The 26,953-nt window shown below is 46.0% G+C and overlaps 1 protein-coding gene across 2 annotated transcripts in view; it reads left to right on the top strand.

The window, feature by feature from the left end:
* Nucleotides 1-25,727, top strand: part of pik3ap1 (phosphoinositide-3-kinase adaptor protein 1) — a 126,048-nt gene extending 100,321 nt beyond the window's left edge. The window contains exons 11-17 of one of the 2 annotated variants that reach the window (XM_041176074.1): nucleotides 4,037-4,120; nucleotides 6,436-6,647; nucleotides 11,160-11,232; nucleotides 20,549-20,704; nucleotides 21,733-21,803; nucleotides 24,147-24,247; nucleotides 24,731-25,727. In XM_041176074.1, coding sequence (XP_041032008.1) covers nucleotides 4,037-4,120; nucleotides 6,436-6,647; nucleotides 11,160-11,232; nucleotides 20,549-20,704; nucleotides 21,733-21,803; nucleotides 24,147-24,247; nucleotides 24,731-24,794 — 761 coding nt within the window. In that variant the 3' untranslated portion in view covers nucleotides 24,795-25,727. The remainder of the gene's footprint in view (nucleotides 1-4,036; nucleotides 4,121-6,435; nucleotides 6,648-11,159; nucleotides 11,233-20,548; nucleotides 20,705-21,732; nucleotides 21,804-24,146; nucleotides 24,248-24,730) is intronic. The other variant, XM_041176075.1, reaches the window with a different exon arrangement.
* Nucleotides 25,728-26,953: the final 1,226 nt, after the last annotated feature.

The raw sequence follows: 26,953 nt of genomic DNA, 5'->3' as shown, positions 1-26,953 counted from the left end.
CTGAAAGAAGAAATTCCTCCTCATCTCCATTTTAAATGGGAGACCCCTTATTTTGAAACTGTGCCCCCCCCCACCACCCCCCGCCGCCCCTCCCAGTCCTAGATTCCCCATGAGGGGAAACATCCTCTCAGCATCCACCCTGTCAAACGGCCACAGAATCTTCTGGTTGGCGTGTAGGGGCGGGGCCTGCTCCCCGATGTGTAAAATGACACGCGATGATGTCGGGCCTGCGTCTCCATGACTCCACACGCCATTCTGATCTTCAGTTCAGCAGGCGTGCACCAGAGTCGGCTGCGCACCCGCTGAGCTGTCAAAGGCCTATCAAGGCCATTAATCAACTAACTGAAGCAGTTGTCACGGCTGCCTGACCAAGCTTAAGGCTGGCGGGGGGGTGGGGGGGCAGGTGAAGAGCCCAGGCGGCCTTCGCATTTTTCATGGAACCTCATCCACAGGTGGGATGGGATTCCATGAAGGGTTTATAACTTTAATAAAAAATGTTATTAAAACTCATTGACATGGCCCAGCTCATGTGACAATGTCACATGAGGGGACATGTCTGAAGAACTTTTTTAATTCCTTTCTTCAAGTTTTCATAATCAAATTAATCTCCCTGAGGCAGCTCCATGCCTCGGGGAGATTTCCACGCTCAAATGAATTGGATTAAGTGCCGTCAGAAATCACCCAACTGTTATCCCTGCTGCCGAGCCGGTTTTCCTGATGGTTTGACTGCCAGTGAGTTCACATTCCGCCCTCCAGAGCTGATCGGAGTACGTGCAAAAGGACTGATGCCCATCATACCTGTGCTGGCTCACTGAAGGAGAATAATCAGTCCCAGTTCCCTGTGGCCCTGCTGTACTCTCCCTTTCAATATTTATCCAATTCCTTTTGAAAATTGCGATTGAATCTGCTTCCGCTCGGGGAGTACATTCCAGATCACAACAACTCACAATGTGAAAACAGTCTTTCTCATCAGCATTCTGGCTCTTTTGCTAATCGTCTTAATTCTGTGCCTCTCTGGTTACCGTCCATTCTGCCCAGTGGAAACAGTTTCTCCTTATTTCCTTTCTACTTCTAAGAACCTGAATGGAAAATGTGTGCATCAACATCTGTGTGGCAACATGGTCACCTGACAGGGCAGCTACTTCCCCTTCTCATTCTGAAGGGATTTGTGAAACGCTGTTGTGTTCATTTGTGAACGACAGTTTTGTTTCAGTGAAATATATATCATTTCAATTTCCTGTTTCCGAAAGACTTCTGGTTTGTTCGAACTGCACCAGGGCTTATGTGGGTGCTCAAGAGCTAGATCAATGACCCTTACCCAGAGGGTACAGCACTGTGATAAAGTCAGCCAGTCTATTTTAGTAGTAACTATTTTTAACTTGCTGTTTTTTCTACTGCATCACACTGCAAGAGCAATTTGCATTTTTAACAACAGAGACCCAGGGCACCAAGGTCAGGGCAGAAGGAAGCCATTTTTGTCTGCACCAGCCCTTTGAACTTGCTTTCCAATTAGTCCCACTCTCCTACTCTTCCCATTCAGTCCTGCACATCTTTCCTTTTCAAGTATTGATCTACTTCCTTTTTGGAAGTTACCATTGAATCCACTTCTACCACCCTTTCGGGCAGTTTTTTTAAAGGATTGTCCATGGGAGGTGACTGTTGCTTTAGGACAGCATTTGTTGTCCACCCCTAATTGCTCTTGTGAAGCTGCATTCCAGATCATTAAAATATTCTCCTCACGTTCCCGCTGGTTGTGCTGATCATCTTAAATCTTTGGTTGCTGGCCCTCCTGCCATTCGAAACAGGTTCCCCTTAATTGCTCAATGAGTATGTGGACCAACCCCCTGACTCCAACCGTAGCTCCCAGCGCTGACTGACATCAGGCCACAGCAAAAATACTTTCATTCTGAGCTCTTGGGTCGGTGCATAACATGAAGGGCCGAGCCACCTACAGCTCGACCAATCTATGTTCCTCTCAAACCTCCTTCCAAACGTTTTCATCTGATATTGTCAACCTAACCTTCTATTCAACGTGGACAAAATTATGCTGTCTACAATTTGCAATATAGTTCAAAAACAAAACAGGGCTACCCAGATAAGCAGGGGATTGGGACTGATTGGATTGCTCTATAGAGAGTTAGGATGGGTTCAATGGGCCAAATGGCCTCCTTCTGTGCCATAATGATGCTATAGGCTGAAGTATATGAGGTTCCAGATTCCCTGTCTCTGCAGCAAAAAGGTTGGGGAGTTGGGGTGGTGACCGCTCATCGAGAAGAACACGCTCACCTCGCAGCCACATAACTGCCAATTGGCCATTAATAGGCAGGAATTGGAAGTCCTGTCTCAGAGAGCTGCAGGCCAATCAGAGGCCGCCCGCTCTCCAGCGCTTTGGAACAGAGACATGCGGAGTTGGGATTGGGGTTTGGGTAAGTGTTTGGGTGTCTCGTTGGGTGCCAAGCTGACGGGCCCGGGCGAGGAGAGTGAAGAAGTTGGGGGTGCTGGGAAGCCATGGGGTGAGGGCAACCTCGGTGGGGTTGGGGGGGTTGGGTGGGGGGGCCGACCAACTGTTGGGTCCAGGGGACTCATTAAGGACGGACTTCCCCGCCTGCCAGTAGCCTTTGCTAGGAAGTTGCTGAACTGGCCACTTGGTGTGAGCCTCTCCTGCTGTCTGTTAAATGCCAGCGGCAGTGGGATAAGACCCTTAGGGTATTAACTGCCCGCTTAAGGGCCTCAATTTGCCCACTCAGAGGCGTGCCACCTCACTGCTGATATAATTTCTGTGAGGGCAGGCTGGTAGGCAGCAGGCAGGCCACACACTGGATTTAATGAGCCATCCCTGCCTTCAAAACTACCAGTGGGGGAGTGGAAAATCCAGCCCCGTGACTCTATATGGACTTGTAAATATTACTGCTTTAGCAAGTTGATAAATGACCCACATTATGGTACCCAGCAGGTTCTCATTTAATCTAGTTTTTGACGTCTATGTTCAGTGGCAGTAAAGAGCATTTTATAATTACGTCCAGCCTAATGTTTGACATAACACTTTCGTTGTTAAGAATGCAGAACATACTGTGGTTAAATTCTATTTTATTTCAAATGTATCATATGAAAATTGTAGTGCCTCTAATATAAGGATCTGGCATAGAAAGGGTTAACCTGAGACTGGGTACAGTACCACCTGCACAGTGATGTAATGGAACACAGTGATGTAATGGAACATACTAACCGAGTCTACAGGGCAGTATTGTACTGGACAGATATGTGTGTAGAGACAAGCATGGAGACAGCTTCTAGCTTAGATCTTATACTGTATATATGTATATAGTTACAAGTAGTTAATAAACACTTACTGTTAATCTATAGAAGACTCAGAACCTCTTCATGAGGCCTTCTGAATTGCACATGCCTTACAACAGCGCCTAACGCCAAATCTTCATGTAAATCTTTTTAAGAAGGACTTTATCGATTTATCAAGACTAACTCAGTTACAGGCCATTCACCTTCAAAAACTGTCAAGCCTCAACTTCAGGTAGTGCACACAGGAAGTCTGGAAATGAACTAAAAATGTACACGGTCACCCAAAACAGGCCTAATGCTAAAATTAATGATTGCATAAGCTCCAGAAATATTTAATGAAGGACATTTCTGATAGCTGTAGTTAGGGGACAAGTTCACAGCGAAATCAAATTTAATATATTTGCACAAAATGAAACAGGTCCTTACTGATTCACTGGAAATTTGTTGCCATTTCACTTGACTAAAACGGTGACCATCGCACGTTTGCTTGATTGGTGGACCAATTATGTATCATTTGTACGATGAAAAGGCAAAAAACACCAAAGATGCTGTGTGCCTGGGAATGGTGTTGTATTTGGCAATGGTGACCACATGGCCAATAACCTGCTGGCACTGATAGTGGAGGCCAGGCATCCCCTCGATCACTACAATGGCCTTTCAAGCTGCTTATGGCAGAGCATCACTAGGAAGAGGTGAACATTGAAAAGAATATTGATGTTTATATTTCTATTTGCTTCAGTGTTCTGCAATAAAGAGGAGAGGAGAGCAGAGAACCTTTACATTACAGCACTGAAAGCTTCCCCAGGTGGACCTGCTGGCCCAGGTATTTAACCAATAATTCCTCCCACCTCACATGGCTGGATAAGGTTTTTTTTCTCTATTTAATTGAGAAGCTTCAATGAAGAGCAAAGGCTGCACATAGTAGAAGGAGAGGTAAGGTGAAGATATCTACCGTGGGTTTAAAACTATTAGATCGTACGATGTAGGCAAGTCAGGAGGAGATGAGGGGTGGGGTTCCATGGTTTGAGACCCTGACCAACAATGGGAGACTGTGAGGAGTTCTGAGGGGTATGTTAACCCCCCTGGAGGTTCAGTTGCCAACGCTCCAGGATTGACACATCCATGCCCTCCTTCAGGAATTACATCAATTTATCTCCAAGAACTGCTTCAAGCAACAAAGAGAAAAATCATAGGGACCCAAAAAAGTTGCATGTGATCTTTCTCCCTTTCTTTGAACATTTATTAATCATAAAAACATTGCAGATGGGATAAAAAGAGTGTTTGACCAAACATCGTCCAGTTCGTTCATTTTTTTGCTTTCCGATTGACCCTGGGAAGACAGGGTTCCACGAGGATGGGCATGCCAATGGCAGGAGTGAGGGGGAGGGATGGTTGGAGGTGGGAGGGAGCATGATGGAACCTCCAGGGACATGTCCCACCCCGAGTGAGAGCGGGTGACAATCCGGGGAGACGGGAGTCCTTGAAACAGGCCCAGGAGCCTGTAACTTGTACGTTTGTGATCATTTTTCATGCAGAGAGATCAATATCAGATCATAAGAAATAGGAGCAGGAGGAGATGACACAGCCCATCAAGCCCATCATTCAATACGAATGTGGATGATCTTGGTCTTCAACTCCACTTTCCCGCCCACTCCCATATCTCTTAATTCCCCGAGAGACCAAAAATCTGTCTATTCCAGCCTTAAATGTGTTCAACGATGGAGCAGCCACAACCCTCTGGGGTAGAGAGTTCCAGAGAGTCACAACCCTTTGAGTGAAGAAATTTCTCCACATCTCAGTCCTGAATGACCAGCCCCTTTATCCTGAGACTGTGCCCCCCCCCGGTGTTCTAGATTCCTCAGCCTGGAGCTTGGTCCTCGACACTGTGGCATGTCCAGGGTGGGGCAAGGGTGGTGGGGGCTGTTGCTAGGATCTATCAGCTGTGCAGGGTGTAGATGTGAGTGGGGAGCCTGGGGGCAGTAGTGATCACTCTTTTCTGGATCCCAGCTTGAAGATCACTCCAGCTTCCCTGGCCCCAGCCCGAGCATTTTATTTACTTTCCTTAGTGAGCCTCATTGGTTTCTTCTGTTTTTATTTTTTATCTACTTATTTTCATTAATTTTTATTCATTTATTCATTGTTTTATCCCCTTTTTATCCCTTTTCTATCCTTTTTCCCCAACCACTCCCCCTCCCCCCAAAAGGGCCCTCTGTCACTTGTTCTATGTTGTTCTTTCACAGAGTGCTCACCCTTGTTCTGCTATTGACACATTCACACATTCTCACATTCTGCTTTCTTACCCTTATGACACTATCAGCACCTCCTTTAGTCCTCACCACCACCATTAACACGCCCTTTGTCTTGTGTCCATGACATCTCTGTCAATCTCTCCTTAACCCCACGTATCGCTGTCCTTCTATCCAGCTTCACCTGCTCCACCCCCTTACACAGTATAAATTCCATCACATTTCGACTTCTCTTTAGCTCTGAGGAAGGGTCATATGGACTTGAAAGGTTAATTCTGTTTCCCTGTCCACGAGATGCTGTTGGAGCCAAGCTGAGTTTTTCCAGCATTTTCTGTTTTTATCTCATTGGTTCCTCGACAGCTTTGCCTGGTGGGGTGGCTCTGAAGGGGGCCTCACTGAAGAAAGGGTTGAAATGCTTGCTGGGTCCCATGTACATTATTAATGTGGCTCCCAAAGGAGCCTGGGGGGAACCTCAAACATTGGCAAAACCAGTGTTGCAAAAATGGGCAAGCAGTGGAGAATAGAGTCACTCCATTTTAACTGCTCGCCCTGCAATCCACACTCCTGTCAAGGCATTGGCAAGAGTAAAATGGATATGCAGATGAGAATTTGAGCCTGAAACACCAATTGCCTGTTGTGCAGCTCCAGGGGACCACCAGGGTTCCCCTACAGTTTCAGGTTCACCATACTTAGGATGGTTTGTTCACAACTCATCCCATTAGAAAGGGATTGCCCTCATGTGGCAAAGACTATTGGATAGGCAAAGGTTGTGAACATGGAAGGAGAGAGAGAGAGAGAGAGAGGAGTGCAGGCTGGAGGGGAGATCTGATAATGTATGACTGTAATATACTGGTTGACTTTACTTGAGTTTGATGGTTTTTTTTTCTCCCAGCAATTCCACCACGCTCGAAGCAGGCGCTGTCTAGAGTTCCATCCAGTGACTATGACCCATTTGCGGGGATGAAGACCCCTGGTCAGCGGCAGCTCATCACCTTGCAGGAACAGGTGAAGTTAGGAATGATCACTGTGGATGAAGCTCTCCTGCAGTTTAAGGAGTGGCAACTCAACCAGAAACGCAGATCTGAGTCATTCCGCTACCAGCAGGTATTTCGCACTCCACTCTAAACTGATTAATTACCAACATTAGCGGAACACTCCTCCTCCAATATAATACAAGATGTGGTTTGTTATTGGGGTCAGGGATGGGGGTTTAAATTCCTCTTTTGCATTCATTCACTGGAGCTACAATGAAGTACCTCCATCAGAGCGGAGGATAGGATTGATTGGAGAACAACCATTTGGCCCATCCATGCCCAGACTGTACAGTCCCCTCCACTCTGGGCTTTATCCAGTTTACTTATTCTTCTAAAGATCGGTTATGTAAGTTTTCTCCCTCTGCTTTAAACATGAGCAGGTTAAAACTCTGTACTTTCTGCATTATTTATCTTTTTACATTTAGCTTCACCAGATCCAGCAACCCAAAGACAGAAGCAAAATAACACTGGAAAATTGATCATTTGTTCCATTCCCATAACCACGTTATAAACAAGTGAAGAGGACACTCAGTAGAGTGCCTACCTACACCACACTGTGATAATTATCACAATTAAATAGCTCTTCCTTGAGGCTTCTCCCTGCCTGGTTGATGATCTGTAACTACAAAGCTGACAAAAGAAATCTTTTTGTTAAGATTTCCCATCTCATTGATGAGGCTTCAGACCAATGCACATCCACAAACCTGCTCTGAAAACTCTGCTCGCATTTTGACAGCTGAAACAAATTCCACCACAGCAGCTGAGGCAGTCCACAACATTCTATAATAAGCAACATTCTTTTAAAAAAGTCAGTTTGCCGTACCTCCCATCGTTAATGGATCCTTTAAAAGATTCCAGGACCTGGATCCACATCTTCACCAAAAACTAATCAGTTCTTCCTTGGACCATACCCAATCAGTTTGCCAAGTTTCATTGAAATCTACACAGTAGTTTTTGGGATAAACTGTTTACAGACAAACAGACTAACAGGGACAAAAACATAAACTCCGCCCACCTTAAAATACATCATTCACACAACACAAAAATAAAATACTGCAGATGCTTGAAATCTGAAATAAAAACAGAAAACTCTTGAAATACTCAGCATGTCAAGCAGCACTTGTGGAGAGAGAAACAGAGTTAATGTTTTAAGTCGATGACCTTTCATCAGAACTGGGAAAAGTTAGAAATATAATGCACAGGCAGGTTTTAAGCAGGTGGAAGGGAGAAGGTGGGAAAAAGAACAAAAGGGAAGGACTGTGACATGGTGGAAGATAGGAGAGACTAAGTGGCAAGAGAGTTAGTGGTGCACGGCCAAAAGGAGTGGTAATGGGACAAGCAAAGAAACAAAAGATGTGTCTAGAGGAGGTGTGAATGGCAGAATGAGGAGCATCTGCCTCCCAAAAGCAAATACAAGAAGAAACAAGAGTAAAACCAAAACCTACAATGGAAAAGGAAACAAAATGGGGCAGAATCTTTGTTCAGCCCAGAAGGCTGTAAAGTGCCTAATCTAGAGATGAGGTGCTTTTCCTCCAGCTTACGTTGAGCTTCATTTGAACAGTGCAGGAGAGCAGGGACAGTAAGGACAGTGTGAAAGCGAGGTGGAGAGTTGAGGAAGGTCAGGGTCAGGTTTGCAGACTGAATGCCGGTTGTCATCGTTCACGTAACTGGGATCTCTAATCAGCCAGTGGGGTTGTTCTCAAGAACACGCTGAATATGTAATTTGCCCCCGGCCAGCCTAACCCACCCCTACCCCAACGGCCAGTCCAGGCCTATCTAGGCTACCTTAGCCTGGCCCAACCCAGCCTAGTTCGGTGCAACCCTGAGCAGGACAGCCTAGCCCAGCAGTGCCAAATGGGCTTTGAAGTCCAGGCAACCAAGTGTTGGTCGCATTTATATTGAACATGCATTGGTTTGTCTTTGAATGAATGGACTTACATTTCTTACAGTGTCTTTCACATCCTCAGGACATCCCAAAGCCCCTCTCAGTAATTCCTTCTGAGGTGTTCTTACTGCTTTGACATGTGCAGACTCACAGCCCCTTTGTGTACAGCAAGGTGCCCCATGAAGCAATGGGTCAAATAAGCAGATAACCTGTTTAATTGATGTTGATTAAGGGTTAAATATTGGCCAGGATGTTGGGGAGAACTCCCGTGAGGGGGGAAGGCAGCCCTTAGTTTTATGTTTCACCCAAAAGACAGTGCAGCACTCCCTCTTGTGCTCATACCTCTCGAGTGAGAAATGATCCTCTGATGCTCAGGCAGGAGTGAAGCACTGACAAACGGAACCTACGTTTATAGTTTTGGAATGGACCGTACATACAGCTGGAGCTGCATTGACAAATAAATTCTAAACGAGGATTGATGTCTGTTGATGCCAATTATCTCAGCAGGGGAGTTCTTCAGGGAAATGTGCTCAGCTCACCACCTTACAGTGCAGGAGGAGGCTACTCGGCCCATTGAGAATGCACTGGCTCTCTGAAAGAGCATTCTATATAGTCACACACCCCTGCCTTATCCTCATAACCTTGCACATTCTTTCTTTTCAGATAGCAATCCAATTCCCTTTTGAATACCCCCATCAAACCTGCCTCCACCACTCTCTCAGGAAGTTTGTTCCACACTCCAACCATCCCCTGTGTGACTCCCAATGCTTCATCATTGACTTTTTTTGCTATCATAAAGTCAGGAGTGTGATATTCCAGAAAGCCAGTTGTGTAGGCTATAACTGGAGCCAATCATTATACACTTTAATAAGCACTTATTTACACACTTTACAAATAAGCACCTCTTAAGCCCTATAACCACAGTTTCAGTCTGTATCTATTTATAGGGGCTCTCAAGTGAATCTCCAGTTAATGCCCACCATCCCCGTACAAATAAATACAATTAATATACAATTAACAAGGATAGGGCTGTTTGCAGATGGCTCCCCAGTGTTCAGTTCTATTCACAATTATTCTGAAGTTGCAGCAACACATGCTACACAACAGCAGGACTAATGGATGTACTGCAGCAACTCTCCAAAATGACTTCCACATCATTTCTCTCCGCTGCAACCTCCAGCACAGAGTGGTGGGGTAGCTTTGTGATTATGCCTGAGGATTGTAATTCACAGAGTCCAGAATCTTTACAGTGCAGAAAAAGTCCATTTGACCCATTGAGTCTGCATTCCAACTAGTCCCACTCCCCCACCTTTTCCCTGTAACCTAGCACATTCTTTCTTTTCAGATAGAAATCCAATTCCCTTTTGAATACCTGGATCAAATCTGCGCCCCCTAGTTTCTGATATGCTCTTGAGTGGGAACTGTTTCTCATTATTTACCCTGTCCATACCCCACCCTGGATCTTGAATACCTCTGTCAAGTTTCCTGGCCTTTTCTCCATGGAAAACAGTCCCAATCTCTCCAATCTTTCCTCATAGCTACAGCTCTTCATTCCAAGAATCATTCCTGTGAATTTCCTCTGTACTCTTTCCAATGCCTCCACATCCTTCCCTAGGTATGGCGCCCAGAACTGGACGCAGTACTAACTAGTGTCTTATACAAGTTCAACATGACCTCCTTACTCTTGTACTCAATGCCCCTATTAATAAAGGCTAAGATACTATATGCTTTGTTAACTGCTCTCTCAACATGCCCTGCCATCTTCAATGGCCTATATACATATACACCAAGGTCCATATGTTCCTGCACCTCCTTTAGAGGCCCTCCCTTTATTTTATACTGTCTCTCCTTATTCTTCCTGCCAAAATGAATTACTTCACGCTTCTCGGCATTGAACTTCATCTGCCACTTGTCTGCCAAATCCAACAACTTGTCTATGTCCTTTTGAAATTCAAGACTATTCCCAGCACAGTTGACAACATTTCCAGTCTTCACATCAGCACAAAGTTTGAAATCATGCCATGAACACCACAGTCTAGTCACTAATATTATATAATAATGTTATATAATATATATAACATTATATCTCATACATAACTTTATATTCCAGATATAAAATATATATAATTTAGAGGCATGAGACAAGACGGCTGGGTAATTTTAATTCAATTAATTAAATAAAATCTGGATTAAAAAGCCACTCTCATTCCCGGTGGCCATGAAACTTCCAGACTGACATAAAAGCCACTTTGCTTCACCAATGTCCATTGGGAAAGGAAATCTACCATCCTTACCTGATTTGGCCTATATGTAGCTCCAGACCCCCAGCAATGCGGCTGACTCTCCACTTCTCTCTGAAACAAGCCATTCACTTGTATTCAGGATGGTGGCTCACCATCAACTGAAGGGCAAAAAGGAATGGGTAATAAATGCCAGCCTTCACACCAACACCCACATCCCAAGACTGAATAAAAGACAAAGGGCAAAAACAGAAAATGTTATTGGAGGAGTAACAGTCTTATCTGACCATTAAATCATATTGTTTATAATAATATTCCCACCATATGGAATTCAGTCTCCATAAAAGCATAGGACCTGTGAACTCTTGCATTTGCTCAGTGCTCGTTCTCTGGAGGGTGACGCAGAGTGACAGAGCAGACAGACCATGAGAAATCTAACAGTATCTTTCTGTGTCAGGAAAACCTCAAGAAGCTGCGGGACAGTATCACACGGAGACAGAACATCAAAGGAAAGTCCAGCAAACATCCAGGTGAGCTCCAGCCACACCTGTCAAACAGCCCGAGAAGCTAAAGCCGTTTGAAATAGGCATTTCTCTCTCCTGCCTACCAAGTGGCACAAAGGGTAAATGCACAGCATGGGTGTTAAACCAGGCCAGGAGTCTCAGTTCCATCCATCAGCAGCTTTGATTTCATCTGGGGGCACTAAGTCAGATTGAATTTCCTAGACAGAGTGGGGGAGTCAATCAGAGGTCTGGTATTGTGACCAGTTTTGAACTCTTAAGGTGAAGAAATAGCCAAGGCCATGGAGGAGGTGCAGGAAAGATTGACAGTGACGATCCCAGGGTTTAGAAACGAGGACAATTCTTATAAGAACAGAAAAGTTCTGATAGAGGTTTTCAAAATTATGAATAAAATAAGTCAGGAAACCAATTCCACTCAGCCAGCGAGCTGGTAATAAAAAGGCATAAATTTAAGAACATTACCAAAAAATGAAGAGAGAAGTTGGGGGAAAAAAACTCTATGCAGACAGTTGTGCAGCTGTTAGTTATGGGGTATTGATGGCATGGCGATAATGTCACTGCACTCATCATCCAGAGTGCCAGGCTAGTGCCTTCAGGCATTGGGTTCAAATCCTACTGCAGCAGGCAGAATGTTATAGTAAAATCTGGAATTGAAAGCTAGCCTCAGCAATGATGAGCACGACAAATATCATCGATTCTTTTAGGGAAGGAATTCTGCCATCCTTACCTGGTCTGGCCTACATGTGACTCCAGACCCACAGCAACGTGGTCGACTCTTAACTACCCCTCTGAAGTGGCCTGGCAAGACCCTCACTCATTGGGCATGGGCAACACATGCTGGGCTTGCAAGTGATGCCCACGTGAAAGAATAGGAAGATTAAAAACTGTCTAATCAGAAACAGTGGTGGAATCAGAATTAAAGATATCATTTAAAGAGGCAGTGGATAGATAGTATAAAGAAATAGAAGTTTGCATGTGGATGGTGCTTTCAGAGACCTGGCACATGTGCGATGGGCTGAATGGTGTCAAATTCTATGATGGTAGCTTTATTTATTCCACCTGCTGCCAGTGCCATTGGAGATTGGCTAATGTTTATTTTTAATAACTTGAGAGGAATACTTTTAAGAATTGGTTATATGGCAGCTTATCACATTCCTCAGAAACGTTTCCAGGTGTTTCACACGCAAAAGGTGGAAGTTTACGGCCTTTCCCGCTGGCGGGATTTTCCAGCCCTGCCAAAGTCAATGGACATTAGAACGACTCGCCACATTTTACAGCCCCACCCCCACCATGATGGGTCTGTAAAATTCCGCCCAATGAATTACAGCAGGAACTTTAGAGAAATAATTTTGTGTAGAGCAAGATTGAACGGACGATAATAAGATCAATGGCTAGTTAAGCTGCTGTTGCTTTTTAACATGTTTCTGGTGATATTGGTGGGAGAAAAAATCTTGGCCTAAGACATTGGCAAAAGTTCATACACTTTCCACCAGAGCTAGACTATGGAGCCTGGGCTTAACATCCCAGTCAAAAAGCAATGTAGCATCCCTTCAATAAAACTAGCCTAGTTTATGTGCTTAACCCTGGCGTGAAACTTGAATCCACAATCTGCCGACTCTGGGACCAACACCGATCCAAAATGGCCAGTTTTATTTTCAACATGCAATCACAGGCTGATCACCTGTGGCATTGCTCGGCATAAGAGAGGTAGTTTGACGTGGATAATTCAGGTCTGCAGCACAGCATGGAAGGACCAAAGGCTAAGTGAAAGTTAATAAAGTGGGCGATCATATAGAAAAGGGTGAGGAGGAACCCTTACAGCAGAGCGGAGGACATGATTGAAGAATGAAAGACCTATGAGGGAGTAAATTTATACACCTGTAGCGAGGTGAGCAGAAAGCATGTGTGATGTGTTGTTCACAAGACATTTAATTAAAGAGAGAAATATCCTGTAGTGCTGTCCACTGTGTGGGGAAGGGGAGGGGCAGATATCGTCGCTGTAAAAATTTACAGGGTTTGCAAACAACATGCAGAAAGAAGGCGAAGTGATTTTTCATTGATTCCTAAAAAATTGCAATTTTTACTTCCTCACTGCAGCAAGGCAAATAAATAATATTGTTCCCACTCACAGCAGTGGATGTGTCAGCTGATGAAGAAGCCACTTCCTCTTATCATTACCAAATTTTGACCTTCAACACGGGCATCATGAACTGTGTATCAAGAGTCATCTGATAGGGCGGAACTTTATGGTCCTCCTGCGATGGGGGTGGGGCTGTAAAATACATCGAGCCATTCAAAAGTCCACTGACTTTGGCGGGACTGTAAAATTCTGCCAGCATAAAATTCTGCCCATAATCTTTTTTCTACACAGGCACATTCACCTCCACCTCACTATTGGACATGGGACTCAGCTGCACGTATTCAGCCTAAAACAGGGTTTAATTGAGACCATGCTGTTCCCGTCACATTCTGAGATCCACACTCAGTGCCATGCGCCGCCATATGAGCACACTCGACCTCTCCCTCCAGCAGCACCGCCACACCCTTTTTCAAAGCTGCGCGTGCCCCCAGTTTCATTTTATCCTTCGTCTCATCCGACGCCTGAACAAGAAACTTTTTCTCTTTCTCTCAAGTGCTAAGGAACGCAAGCTCCAACAACTCATCGACACCAACGCCATCCAGAACTCTCCACCACTGCCTGTCCCTCCATCCCCACCCCATCTTCCAATCCCATCAATTCACTATACCCCCTCACCTTCCCCTCTCCGATGCTGAAAGTTCAGCGCTCAGCAAAGGACTTCGTTTCATACCCTTACTCCCTCATCTCAATGAATTTTGGGCTTGGCACGATGCTGAACACTTCTTCCGCTGCTTTCGTCTCCGGGCTCACTTCTTTGGGCAGGATTCCTCTCCCCATTCAATGGATCCTTTTACCCACATCCAATATTCTCCCTCCACCTGGACCTCTCCCTCTGGATTCTTACCTTCTCTTGATCTTTTCATTGAGAACTGACGGCGTGACATTAGTCATCTCAGTTTCTCTCTCCTCTCACCCATTCTAATCTCTCTCTCTCTCAACTTCCTGCACTCCGTTCTCTCAGGTCCAACCCTAACATTGTCATCAAACCCGCAGGTGTTGCATATTTTGCGTGGGCATGGGGTGGTGCCATTGGTGGGGTTTGAGGAGTATGGGGTGATGGAGGAGTGGACCACGGTGTCACGGAGGGAACGATCCCTACGGATGGCTGCCGGGGGGGGTGAAGGGAAGATGTGTTTGGTGGTGGCATCATGCTGGAGTTGGCGGAAATGGTGGAGGATGATCCTTTGAATGCGGAGGCTGGTGGGGTGATAAGTGAGGACAACTTAGTCTACTGCAATCATTGCTCCCAATGCGGTCTCCTCTACATTGGAGAGACCAAACACAGACTGGGCGATCGCTTTGCAGAACACATTCGGTCTGTCCACAAGAATGACCCAGACCTCCCTGTCGCTTGCCATTTTAACACTCCACCCTGCTCTCTTGCCCACATGTCTGTCCTTGGCTTGCTGCATTGTTCCAGTGAAGCCCAATGCAAACTGGAGGAACAGCACCTCATCTTCCGACTAGGCACTTTACAGCCTTCCGGACTGAATATTGAGTTCAACAACTTTAGATCTTGAACTCCCTCCTCCATCCCCACCCCCTCTCCGTTTCTTCCCCCTCCCTTTTGTTCTTTCCAATAATTTATATAGATTTTTCTTTCCCCACCTATTTCCATTATTTTTAAATCTATACCTTTCATGCCCTTTTAGTCTTATTTCACCCCACCCCCACTAGAGCTGTACCTTGTGTGTCCTGCCATCCATTCTTAATTAGCACATTCTCTTAGATAATATCACCACCTTCAACACCTCTTTGTTCTTTTGTCTGTGACATCTTTTGATTATCTGCTCCTATCACTGCTTGCTTGTCCCTACAACCACATGCCCCCCACATTAAACCAGCTTATATTTCACCCCTCTCCTTATATTCACTCAGTTCTGTTGAAGAGTCATGAGGACTCGAAATGTCAACTCTTCTCCGCCAATGCTGCCAGACCTACTGAGTTTTTCCAGATAATTCTGTTTTTGTTTTGGATTTCCTGCATCTGCAGTTTTTGTTTTTATCTCTGTGTTTAATTGACTGCCACTTCTCTTCAAGAAATGCCTACCTTAAAGAAGTATTGCTCTTCTCTCCTACAGGATTTCCGTATCTCTCTTTTGCCTTGTTCACCTTCATTGCTTTCCATTTCTCTCCTGGTGTTTGACAAGGTGTTTACTAAAACCCGCTTTCACAGCCATATCTCCTTTCTCAGTGACTGTCTCCATCTCCGACTTACCCCACATGGATTTCAACTGAAATTCCACCCCTCATGTTTCAAACCCACCCAGGATTACAGGTATTGGACATAAAACGTTTCTCGGACTGCTGTTCCTGACACATTCTGAGATCCACACTCAGTGCCATGCGCCGCCATATGAACACACTCGACCTCTCCCTCCAGCAGCACCACCACACCCTTTTTCAAAGCTGCACGTGCCCCCAGTTTCATTTTATTCTTCGTCTCATCTGACGCCTGAACAAGGAACTTTTTCTCTTTCTCTCAAGTGCTAAGGAACGCAAGCTCCAACAACCCATCGACACCAACGCCATCCAGGACCCTCCACCCCTGCCTGTCCCTCCGTCCCCACCCCATCTTCCAATCCCAGCCCCAGCCGTGTATTCACTATACCCCCTGACCTTCCCCTCTCCGACGCTGAACATTCAGTGCTCAGCAAAGGACTTAGTTTCATACCCTTACGCCCTCACCTCAATGAATTTTGGGCTCGGCATGATGCTGAACTCTTTTTCCGCCGTCTTCATCTCCGGGCTCACTTCTTTGGGCAGGAGTCCTCTCCGCATTCAACAGATCCTTTTACCCACATCCAATATTCTCCCTCCACCTGGACCTCTCCCTCTGGATTCTTACCTTCTCTTGATCTTTTCATTGAGAACTGACAGCGTGACATTAGTCATCTCAATTTCTCTGCTCCTCTCACCCATTCTAATCTCTCTCTCTCTCAACTTCCTGCATTCCGTTCTCTCAGGTCCAACCCTAACATTGTCATCAAACCCGCTGACAAGGGTGGTGCTGTTGTTGTCTGGCGCACTGACCTCTACCTCGCAGAGGCTGAGCGTCAACTCGCAGACACTTCCTCCTACCTCTCCCTGGACCATGACCCCACCACTGAACATCAAGCCATTGTTTCCAGGACTGTCACTGACCTCATCTCCTGTGGAGATCTTCCTCCCACAGCCTCCAACCTGATAGCTGCCCAACCTCGGATGGCCCGCTTCTACCTCTTACCCAAAATCCACAAACAGGACTGTCCCGGCAGACCGATCGTGTCAGCCTGTTCCTGCTCCACGGAACTCATTTCTCGTTATCTTGACTCCCTTCTCTCTCCCCTTGCCCAGTCTCTTCCCACCTACATCCACGATTCCTCTGACACCTTACGTCACATCAACAATTTCCAGTTCCCTGGCCGCAACCGCTTCCTCTTCACCATGGACGTCCAATCCCTCTACACCTCCATCCCCCACCAGGATGGTCTGAGGGCCCTTAGCTTCTTCCTTAAACAGAGGCCCAAACAATCTCCATCCACCACTACTCTCCTCCATCTGGCTGAACTTGTTCTCTCACTGAACAATTGCTCCTTAAACTCCTCTCACTTTCTCCAAATAAAAGGTGTGGCTATGGGTACCCACATGGGCCCCAGCTATGCCTGTCTCTTTATGGGGTATGTGGGACATTCCTTGTTCCAGTCCTACTCCGGCCGCCTCCCACAACTCTTTCTCCAGTACATCGATGATTACTTTGGTGCTGCTTCATGTTCTCGTCAAGACTTGGAAAAATTTATTAATTTTGCTTCCAATCTCCACCCCTCCATCATTTTCACATGGTCCATCTCTGACACTCCCCTTCCCTTCCTTGACCTCTCTGTCTTAATTTCTGGTGATAGACTGTCCACCAGTATCCATTACAAGCCTATCGACTCCCACAGCTACCTCGACTACAGCTCCTCACACTCCGCTTCCTGTAAGGACTCCATCCCATTCTCTCAGTGCCTTCGCCTCCGTTCTATCTGTTCTGATGATGCTACCTTCAAAAACAGTTCCTCTGACATGTCCTCCTTCTTCCTTAACCGAGGTTTTCCACCCACAGTGGTTGACAGGGCCCTCAACCGTGTTCGGCCCATCTCCCGCGCATCCACCCTCACGCCTTTTCCTCCCTCCCAGAAACATGATAGGGTCCCCCTTGTCCTCACTTATCACCCCACCAGCCTCCGCATTCAAAGAACCATCCTCCGCCATTTCCTCCAACTCCAGCATGATGCCAACACCAAACACATCTTCCCTTCACCCCCCCACCGGCAGCATTCCGTAGGGATCGTTCCCTTCGGGACACCCTGGTCCACTCCTCCATCACCCCATACTCCTCAAACCCCACCTACGGCACCTCCCCATGCATACGCAAAATATGCAACACCTGCCCCTTCACTTCCTCTCTCCTCACCGTCCAAGGGCCCAAACACTCCTTTCAAGTGATGCAGCATTTCACTTGCATTTCCCCCAACTTAGTCTACTGTATTCGTTGCTCCCAATGCGGTTTCCTCTACATTGGAGAGACCAAACGTAAGCTGGGCGACCACTTTGCAGAACACCTGCGGTCTGACCGTAAGCATTACCCAGACCTCCCTGTCACTTGCCATTTTAACACTCCACCCTGCTTTCTTGCCCACATGTCTGTCCTTGGCTTGCTGCATTGTTCCAGTGAAACTCAACGCAAACTGGAGGAACAACACCTCATCTTCCGACTAGGCACTTTACAGCCTTCCGGACTGAATACTGAGTTCAACAACTTTAGATCTTGAACTCCCCCCTCCATCCCCATCCCCTTTCTGTTTCTTCCCCCTTCCTTTTGTTTTTTCCAACAATTTATATAGATTTTTCTTTTCCCGCCTATTTCCATTATTTCCACTAGAGCTGTACCTTGAGTGTCCTGCCATCCATTCTTAATTAGCACATTCTTTCAGATACTATCACTATCTTCAACACCTCTTTGTTCTTTTGTCTGTGACATCTTTTGATTATCAGCTCCTATCACTGCTTTCATTATTCCTACAGCCACCGCCCCCCACCCCCACTTCTCTACCCCACCCCCCCCCCACCTTATATTTCACCCTTCTCCTATTTTTACTTATTTCTGTTGAAGGGTCATGAGGACTTGAAAGGTCAACTCTTTTCTTCTCTGCCGATGCTGCCAGACTTGCTGAGTTTTTCCAGGTAATTCTGTTTTTGTAAGGAGCAGACTGGGTTATTCAGCTCAGCAAGGCAATATTAGTTTGTTCAACAAGCCAGAGGCCCTTCTCACATGACCCCCACCTCTTCACCAGGTCTTCAGCAAAGGATGTGCATCTATTGTCTGGACTTAGGCTGGGTCTCAAAGACTCAAAGGCAAAATATTTTAGTTGACGGGCAATATGATCTGCGCAGGCTTGGAGGGCCGAAGGACCTGTTCATGTGCTGTACTTTTCTTTGTTCTTTGTTCTTTGACTGCTAAACATCACAGCCATTATGAGTTGAAAGGAATGGTTGAGGGGCTTTTTGTCTTAGCAGACCCTCTGTCTCCTGCTGGCAAACCTGGATTACCATATGCAAATGGCCTTTGTATAATTCTCTTTGAAGTTGGGCTGTGCAATCCCCCAGTGATTGTTAGAGGCTCCTCAAAGGTAATGAGGTGTGAGTTTTCCCAAAATTGCAAAGGGGCTTCTTTGTCCTGGGGTCATAGATTCAGCCGTTATAAGGATCTTGTTCAGCCTAGGTTCAGTTTTAAAATTTAGAACTAGAAATGAGTATATGTGTATATTTTATAAAAATGTGCACTGTTGAGGTCTTAGTCCCTCACACTTCCATGTTTTACTCATGATTAGAGATAATGGAGCAGGGTCTCTGGTCCACACACCTGGATTCAGCTCCTCACTACAAGAGGTCCCTCAGGCTCAGCCTTTTTCTGCTGCTTCATCAATGACCTTCCCTCCAATATAAGGTCAGAAGTGGGGATCTTCACTGATGATTGCACAAAGTTCAATAGCCATTCACAATGCCTCAGATGCGAAGGCAGTTTGTGCCCACATTCAATTTACAGGCTTGGGCTGCTAAGTAGCAAGTAACATTCACAACACACAAGTGCTAGGCAATGACCATCTCCAACAAGAGAGAATCTAACCATCGCCCCTTGATCTTCAAAGGCATTACCATCATTGAATCCCCCACTATTACCTTCCTGGGAGTTACCATTGACCAGAAACTGAACTGGGCCATCCATACAAGTACTGTGGCAACAAGAACAGGTCAGAGGCTGTGAATTCTGCAGTGAGTAACTCACCTCCTGTGAGTAACTCCCCAAACCTGTCCATCATCTACAAGGCACAAGTTAGGAGTGTAATGGAATACTCTCCACTTTCCAGATGTGTACAAATCCAATGACATTCAAGAAGCTCGACAACATCCAGGATAAAGTAGCCACTTGATTGGCACCACATCCACAAACATTCACTCCCTCCACCACCAACACACAGTAGCAGCAGTGTGTACCATCTACAAGATACACTGCAGGAACTTACCAAGGTTCCTTCGACAACACCTTCCAAACCCACGACCACTACCACCTAGAAGGACAAGGGCAGCAGATAGATGGGAACACCACCACTTGTAAGTTCCCCTCCAAGTCACTCACCATCCTGACTTGGAAATATATCACCGTTCCTTCACTGTCGCTGGGTCAAAATCCTGGAACTCCCTCCCTAACAGCAGTGTGGGTGTACCTACACCACATGGACTGCAGCGGCTCAAGAAGTCAGCTCACCACCACCTTCTCAAGGGCAACTAGGGATGGGCAATAAATGCTGGCCCAGCCAGCGAAGCCCACATCCCAAGAACATTTTTTTTTAAAAAAAGAGGCAAATCAGGTTAACATTTCCATAAAGGAATCTTTCTGGTTTTTCATCCATTTAAAGACACCAGGCACAGAGACTTCTTATTTCTTTAAGTTTGAATGATTATTGGCAGCACACCCTATTTGTAATCGCTTTCTGGACAGACGTTTATAATCTGCCAGTGGAAGGCTAATATCTACTTCAATTTTGTTAATATCTGTTTGATTTTATTTTTAAAGAAAGCATTTTTATGCAGAGGCATTGGCATGGGGGGATCAGCAGCGTATAATAAGTGTTTTAAAATGTCACTGTTGTAATTATTCACCAGAATTAGAAATCACACTTCCTGCTCGGCCAAATGACATTTCAGACACTGCGCAATATGGAGTTTATCAAGATAATCCCAGATTCAACCAGCCTTGCCCATTCCGGGAAGGAATACAGCGGGGCATGTGGAAAACAGGAAGCACATCTAGCACAGCAAGTATGTCTGCAGAGCCATGGGTCAGATTCTAATGTCAGTCTAACTCCTTGAGCCTTCCTACCTGAGATAGCAACTAAACTCATCGCACTATCACTGAGTGGCACAGCACAGAAGGCTGCCATTCGGCCCATCATGCCTGGTGCCCGCGCTTCTCTTTTCATACACCCTCTTTGATTTTCTTATCCTTGTTCTTAAATTCTTCCTTATTTTCCATCAAATTGTTAAACACGTGCGGAAGCTATCCAGCTATTAACCCCACCCCCCTGCTCTTTTCCCCCTGGCCCTGCTATTTTCTTGCCTTTTCAACTGCATCCCCAGCTCTCCTTATTACAGAGAGAGGGAAACTTGCAGACGGAAGCGTTAGTTTATCTGCTTGCGCTTTAAAAAAAAAACTGGAGATCAAAACAATGGAAGAAAGGAACAGCGGTTTAGACTGAAGGGTGTGAAACGTGACAGAGGGATGAGCATCACAAAAGAACTCAAAAGGGAGGTGTACCCAACCGACAGCAACAACTTGCATTCATATAGCACTTTTCACATAGTAAAACGCCCTAAACCAAGGCTAAGATTCATTGGAAAAGTCCAGTTCTGGCACAATTTAACATGGGAACTGCTAGGCTAGGTAAGAGCAAGTTTACCTTCCTGCTCATTTCACGAGGCACTTAACTCTAGAGAGAAAAGTTGATTTCAGTTTTTACCTTTCCCTCTAAGCTTAGCCAAAAATACAATCTGTCATAATTCTGTCTTCTTTCCATGGGATAATTTTATTCAGCATCTTAATGTGTAAACAGCAATCTTATATAGAGGGGCAAGGACAGCTAAACTCTGCAGAACATACAGAAATTTATTTTCTCTCTCCATTTAATTCATACTTGCAATGACTGTCAGTTAACACAACTCAGCGTTCAACCCATGAGCTGTTTTGACAGAGTTGGGGTTTGAGGTATTATTAGTTTTCTTTATCTAAAGCTGCTTTTGTAAATTGTCTCCATTTCTAAATCAGTCTGTCTTCTGTTCCCTCTACTCAGGCAGCCTCAGCAGTCGGTCAAGCACTCGAAGCATCCTGAGTTTAAGCAGTGGAGCAGAGGGGGATAATGAGGTAATCCACAAGTGATGCTACAGGGATTGAAGTAGGTAATCTGGGTGATGGAGCAGATACGTTCATCTCAGTGTTAAGTGCAATGCCAAGGTCTCAACCAGTCTGGTTCAGTTACAGACAGTTGCCAGGGAAAGCGATAGAGTTAGTTACTAAGGAGCAGACTGCTTGATGGGGACTGAAGGAAATGGTCTCAATTATCCCAATATTTAGTCGAAGAAAATTTTTACCCATCCAGTACTAGATGTCAGACAAGTATTGTGACAATACAGTGATAGTGAAGGGGGTCAAGCAAGATGGCAATGTTACAGGGAGAAGGCGGCAGAATGGGGTTGAGAAACTTATCAGCCATGATTGAATGGTGGAGCAGACTTGATGGGCCGAATGGCCTAATTTCTGCTCCTATGTCTTATGTCTTATGTCAATGGCTATCATCAACATACATGTGCAACCTGACATTGTATTTTCAGAATGATATTGACAAAGATCAGTATACTGCTGAGAAATAGGAGGGGTCCAAGGATAGATTCTTGGGTGGGGGGGGGCACCAGAGGTAGTGGTGCAAGAGCAGGAAGAGAATCCATTGTAGGAGGTTCTTTGGCTACAACTGAATAGAAAAGAATGGAACCAGGTGAGTACAGTCGCTCCCAGCTGGACGATGAAGTGGACGAGGATGGTGTGGTGATGAAGTGTGCAGACAGGACGAGGAAGATGAGGGGGATAGTTTACTTTTGTCACAGGCACGTAGGATGTTGTTTCTGATTTTGAAGGTCAGAGAGTAAGAAGGTCAAAGAGGGTTTGGACAGGGATTTGGAAGGGCAGACTGTCTGAGAGGGAAAAAATGAAAGAAGGCATGATGACATGAGAGAGGGGTGAAGAGGAATAAAGAGAAAGTAAAAGGAGACGTGGATGAGAAAGGGGAATCTCCAGTGATGGACTCAGGTCTGCAGCAACAGCCAAATCCCACAAGTGAATGGACAGAGGGAACTCGAGCTATTCAGGTGTGGTTACATGCTGAGTTAAAGCTGCAGGGAGATGGTGGTGTAGTGGTAATGTCCCTGGCCTGAGTGTGCTATAGGTCCAGATTAGGTACTCGGGGGGGGGAGTGGGTTGAAATCCCATTATAGCAGCTGGTGAAATTTAAATTCAATTTATAAAATCTGGAATACAAAGCTAGCCTCAGTAATTGTGACCATTTTAAACATTAATGTTTAAGGAAGGAAAACAAAAACAGAATTACCTGGAAAAACTCAGCAGGTCTGGCAGCATCGGCGGAGAAGAAAAGAGTTGACGTTTCGAGTCCTCATGACCCTTCGACAGAACTCGAAGGACTCGAAACGTCAACTCTTTTCTTCTCCGCCGATGCTGCCAGACCTGCTGAGTTTTTCCAGGTAATTCTGTTTTTGTTTTGGATTTCCAGCATCCGCAGTTTTTTTGTTTTTAAGGAAGGAAACCTGCCATCTGTACCTGGTGTGGACTATGTCATTCTCTACGTTAACTGCAATTCTCTGTCCACAGATGCTGTCAGACTGTTTTAATTCAGACTTGCAGCATTCAGAGCATTTTGGAAATGGGGTAATTGAGTTGAGTTGAGGATGAACTATTTCAGGAAGAGGTGCTGACAGCAGTTCTGAAAGGGCAGGGCCTGTACCTGAGGAAAGGGAATTGTTTACTGACATGGAAGTCAGGAAAGATCAGTTTATGAGGAATAATGTGTGCAGGCACATAAGACCATAAAAAATAGGAGCAAGTGTAGGCCATTCAGCCCTTTGACCGTGCTCGTCCGTTCAACACAATCATGGCTGATCTACCTCAATTCTATTCACCCGTCAGTTGCTCAGGGAGGGGAGTGGGGGGGTGCTGGGGGGAGGGAGAGCTGACAGAGGCTGAGTTTTGGGGTATATATTTCACCTCCACGCTCTCAGTAGTCACTGGAAGTGTGAATCATGAATTTGCGTTCTCGCAACACATCCATTTAGTTGAAGGGGTGGAAATGAAGTAGGATGAAGTGGGGTGAGAGGAGGCTCAGTATAAAACCCCAGCACTGGCCTGTTAGGCCAGCAGCCTGTCTCTACGTGTGCTGTGTAAATCACTCAGTGGGGGCACTGGAGCGCAGGAACAGAGGAGCAGGATTTCCGCTGGCTTCTCCCAATCTCCTCGCTGGTGCCATGTGCTTGGGATGTCCGCCAGTGTTACGCTGGGGCACCGGGAGAATCCTGCAGAATTCCTAACTAAGTTAGTGTGAAAACGTGCACAATGTAATATCAGTAACACACGGTGCTTTCCCCATTCTCTCTGCAAATAGTGACGTTGCTTTTTCTCTTTTTCTGTTTTGACCTTATCAAGGACAATGAGCCAGCAGACTGCAGACCCGTGAGTCGGCCTATCAGCCGACACCGACCACCCAGTTTACCGCCTCCTCGAATTCCACCTCGCATGCCACCCAGGTATCTACTCGTGACCTTTAACCACATTGTGCAAAGCAGATGCTTGTGTGCCCTGAACTCCCAACCATTCCTTCCAATCCTCCTGAAGACCGAGGGGTCCCCAGGTCCACTGCACAATCTAACAATCATTGCTCGACTGTGGTTGTGTTTGTGACTGTCCGCGCTCGCCAGCTCTCCTTGCCGCGCTGGCTCACCGCTTGTGGCTGCTGTTGGCTACATCGAGGATTGGCTCATCCACCCAAAGAAATGGTTGCTCTCATGAGGTGTCGGAATATACAGGGGCCCTTGGCGGCACGCCAGGAATTTGAAGTTGGGTGGGGGGGTTGAGAGCCAACATAGTTCAGCAACCACAGGGGCGATGGGTGAATGGGACTTGATGCCAGGCAGTGCGTGGGCACTGGAGGTACAGGTAATGGATCTTTGCTTAAACACTGTCATGTCCCTATCAGCACTAACACGGCAAATCTGCTATTTATTTTTCAGGACCCCAACCCAAGCCTCAGCAAAGGTCGCTGCTGCTCCTCCTGTGCCACCTAGAGGTCGATAGTCACAGTTCAGGCACCAGGGATCAGCCCTCACTTCAATAATAAAAAAGCATTTAACAGAACTACCACTTGGAAAAAAGAGAATCAAGTTCCAAGTGCAGCTTTTGTGCTAACTGTCTGCTGCAGTTTCCTTTCTGATGGCACAGCCGAGTGTGGTTTGCTGAGAGTTAACTCACCAATCTATTTATTTGAATGTTGTGCTGTAAATGGTGAGAACTGTCCAAATATCCGCTCCTAAATGGTAGCTAAACGTCCTGAGTATAAAAGTGGTGGAATTCACCCAAAACGCAAAGAGATGACCATTTACATAAATCATTCTGTGTGGTTCTTAAACAAGCTGTTTAAAAGAATACACTTCACATTGTTTAAGGCTTGTGATGAATGTTTAGTCAATTTAAATAATAGGTGATGTTTATCTGAATAATTTTGCAAATGCAATTGTGCAAATTTCCTACCCACCTCTCTTTTAAGTGCAAAGTTAATCAGTCCTCAATCCCACAACTTCAACAGGGAGAAACAGGAAAACTGTGGGATAGCGTCTCAGTGGAACCACAGCCAGTAATTCTCAGCCTGCCTAAGGATACCTGGGCCTGAATGTTCCGCTCGGCGTGCTGGAGCAGGCCCGACCCACAGTGACATGGGGCACGTGTCTCGACATCATCGCCCAGCCTCGCAATACTTCATTCAGCAGACGCGCACCAGAGTCAGCTGTGTGCCCGCTGATATTTAAACAGCCTATTAAGGCCATTGAGGAAGTAATTAATGTAATTGTTAACACTGCCCATCCAATCTCACGGTAGGCAGCCAGGCAAAAAAGGCCAAGCGGCCTTTACACTTTTTAGGAAACCTCATCCACGAGCGGTTTCCTAAAGATTTTATTAATTAAATTTTAAAAATTTCTGAAATATAAAAACATGTCAAGACTACGGGCCAAGTGCTGGTAAATGGGATTAGGGAGGTAGGTCAGGGGCTTCTCACGTGTCAGTGCAGACTCAATGGGCCGAAGGGCCTCTTCTGCTCTGACACGGTCACATGAGGGGACATGTTTAATTACATTTTTAATCCATTTATTTATTTATTTCAAAATGCTTCAATCTCCCTGAAAGAGCGCAGGCCACGACTCTCCCAGCTCCCCTCCCCTTCCCCACCGCCCACACAGGTAGCGCTGGGCACTACCACTCGCGTCTTACACTGGGCAGTCCTCAACTGGCCCGCCTGCGTGAAATGGCGGCGCAGAGCCGCTGATGCGCAGCGGTCAGCAGTCAGCTCTGCAACTGCCCCTGCTCACTGATTCAGGCCCTGGAGGCGAAGCATCCCCTCATGTTTAAAACTCCCTCAGCAACAGATTTCAGCAGAGTTGAACAAAGTCACTTTAGAGAGAGAGGTAAGGGTCATCTCCTGACCGACCTTCCCAACGCCACCCCCACCGCCCCCCCCCCCCCCAGGGCTGGGATACTGTCGAGAGGATTCTCACAACAGCAGCAGCACCAAGACCCTCCTCCCTGAGTGTCTTTGCCTGCTGTAAGGCAGCTGGTGACAGGACAGCACCCAGGGAGCAGCACCTTTGACAACTTTCAAATTACTTTTATTCAAGGATTTGCACTCAGTCCTGGATCGGGGGTGTCAATCGGTGGGCTGCCTGCCCATGCTCGCTCCCACACTCCCACCCACCCCCCCCCCCCCCCACCCCTCACCAACGGGGGGAAAATTTTTCCCATTGTTTCAATTGCAGATGTTTTCCTCACTTCACAACTCTTAACCTTGTCCAAATAAACATAAAACATTGAGATAAGAGCAGATCAAAGAAAGAATAACCTATTATATCCTCATAAAGATGTCAATCAATCAAAGCAGACACTTCCTTTTTAGCTGTGTGAACAGACCCCCTGCTGAGTGAATCCATTAGCGATTCTTGGATCTCAGCCAAACATTCATAATGAGTCAATTTTCCAACTGTAGCAACAGAAACAGATGGGCCAAGTATCCTTTTCTCCAGATTTTTAATAGCCCCTGGACTCAGCCTGACTCACGGAAATCCAGCCCTGTGTCTATGCATGAGTCGCTGTGTGCATCTGCATCAGTGTGTGCAAGTGCTAGTGTTTGTACAGAGAATATATGTGTGTGTCAGTGTCTGTGCATGTGTCCGTGTGTGTTTGTGTGT

The sequence above is a fragment of the Carcharodon carcharias genome, chromosome 28 (genome assembly GCF_017639515.1).
Source record: "Carcharodon carcharias isolate sCarCar2 chromosome 28, sCarCar2.pri, whole genome shotgun sequence".
In the NCBI taxonomy this organism is placed as follows: Eukaryota; Metazoa; Chordata; class Chondrichthyes; order Lamniformes; family Lamnidae; genus Carcharodon; species Carcharodon carcharias.
This window is presented reverse-complemented; position numbering and strand designations above follow the sequence as displayed.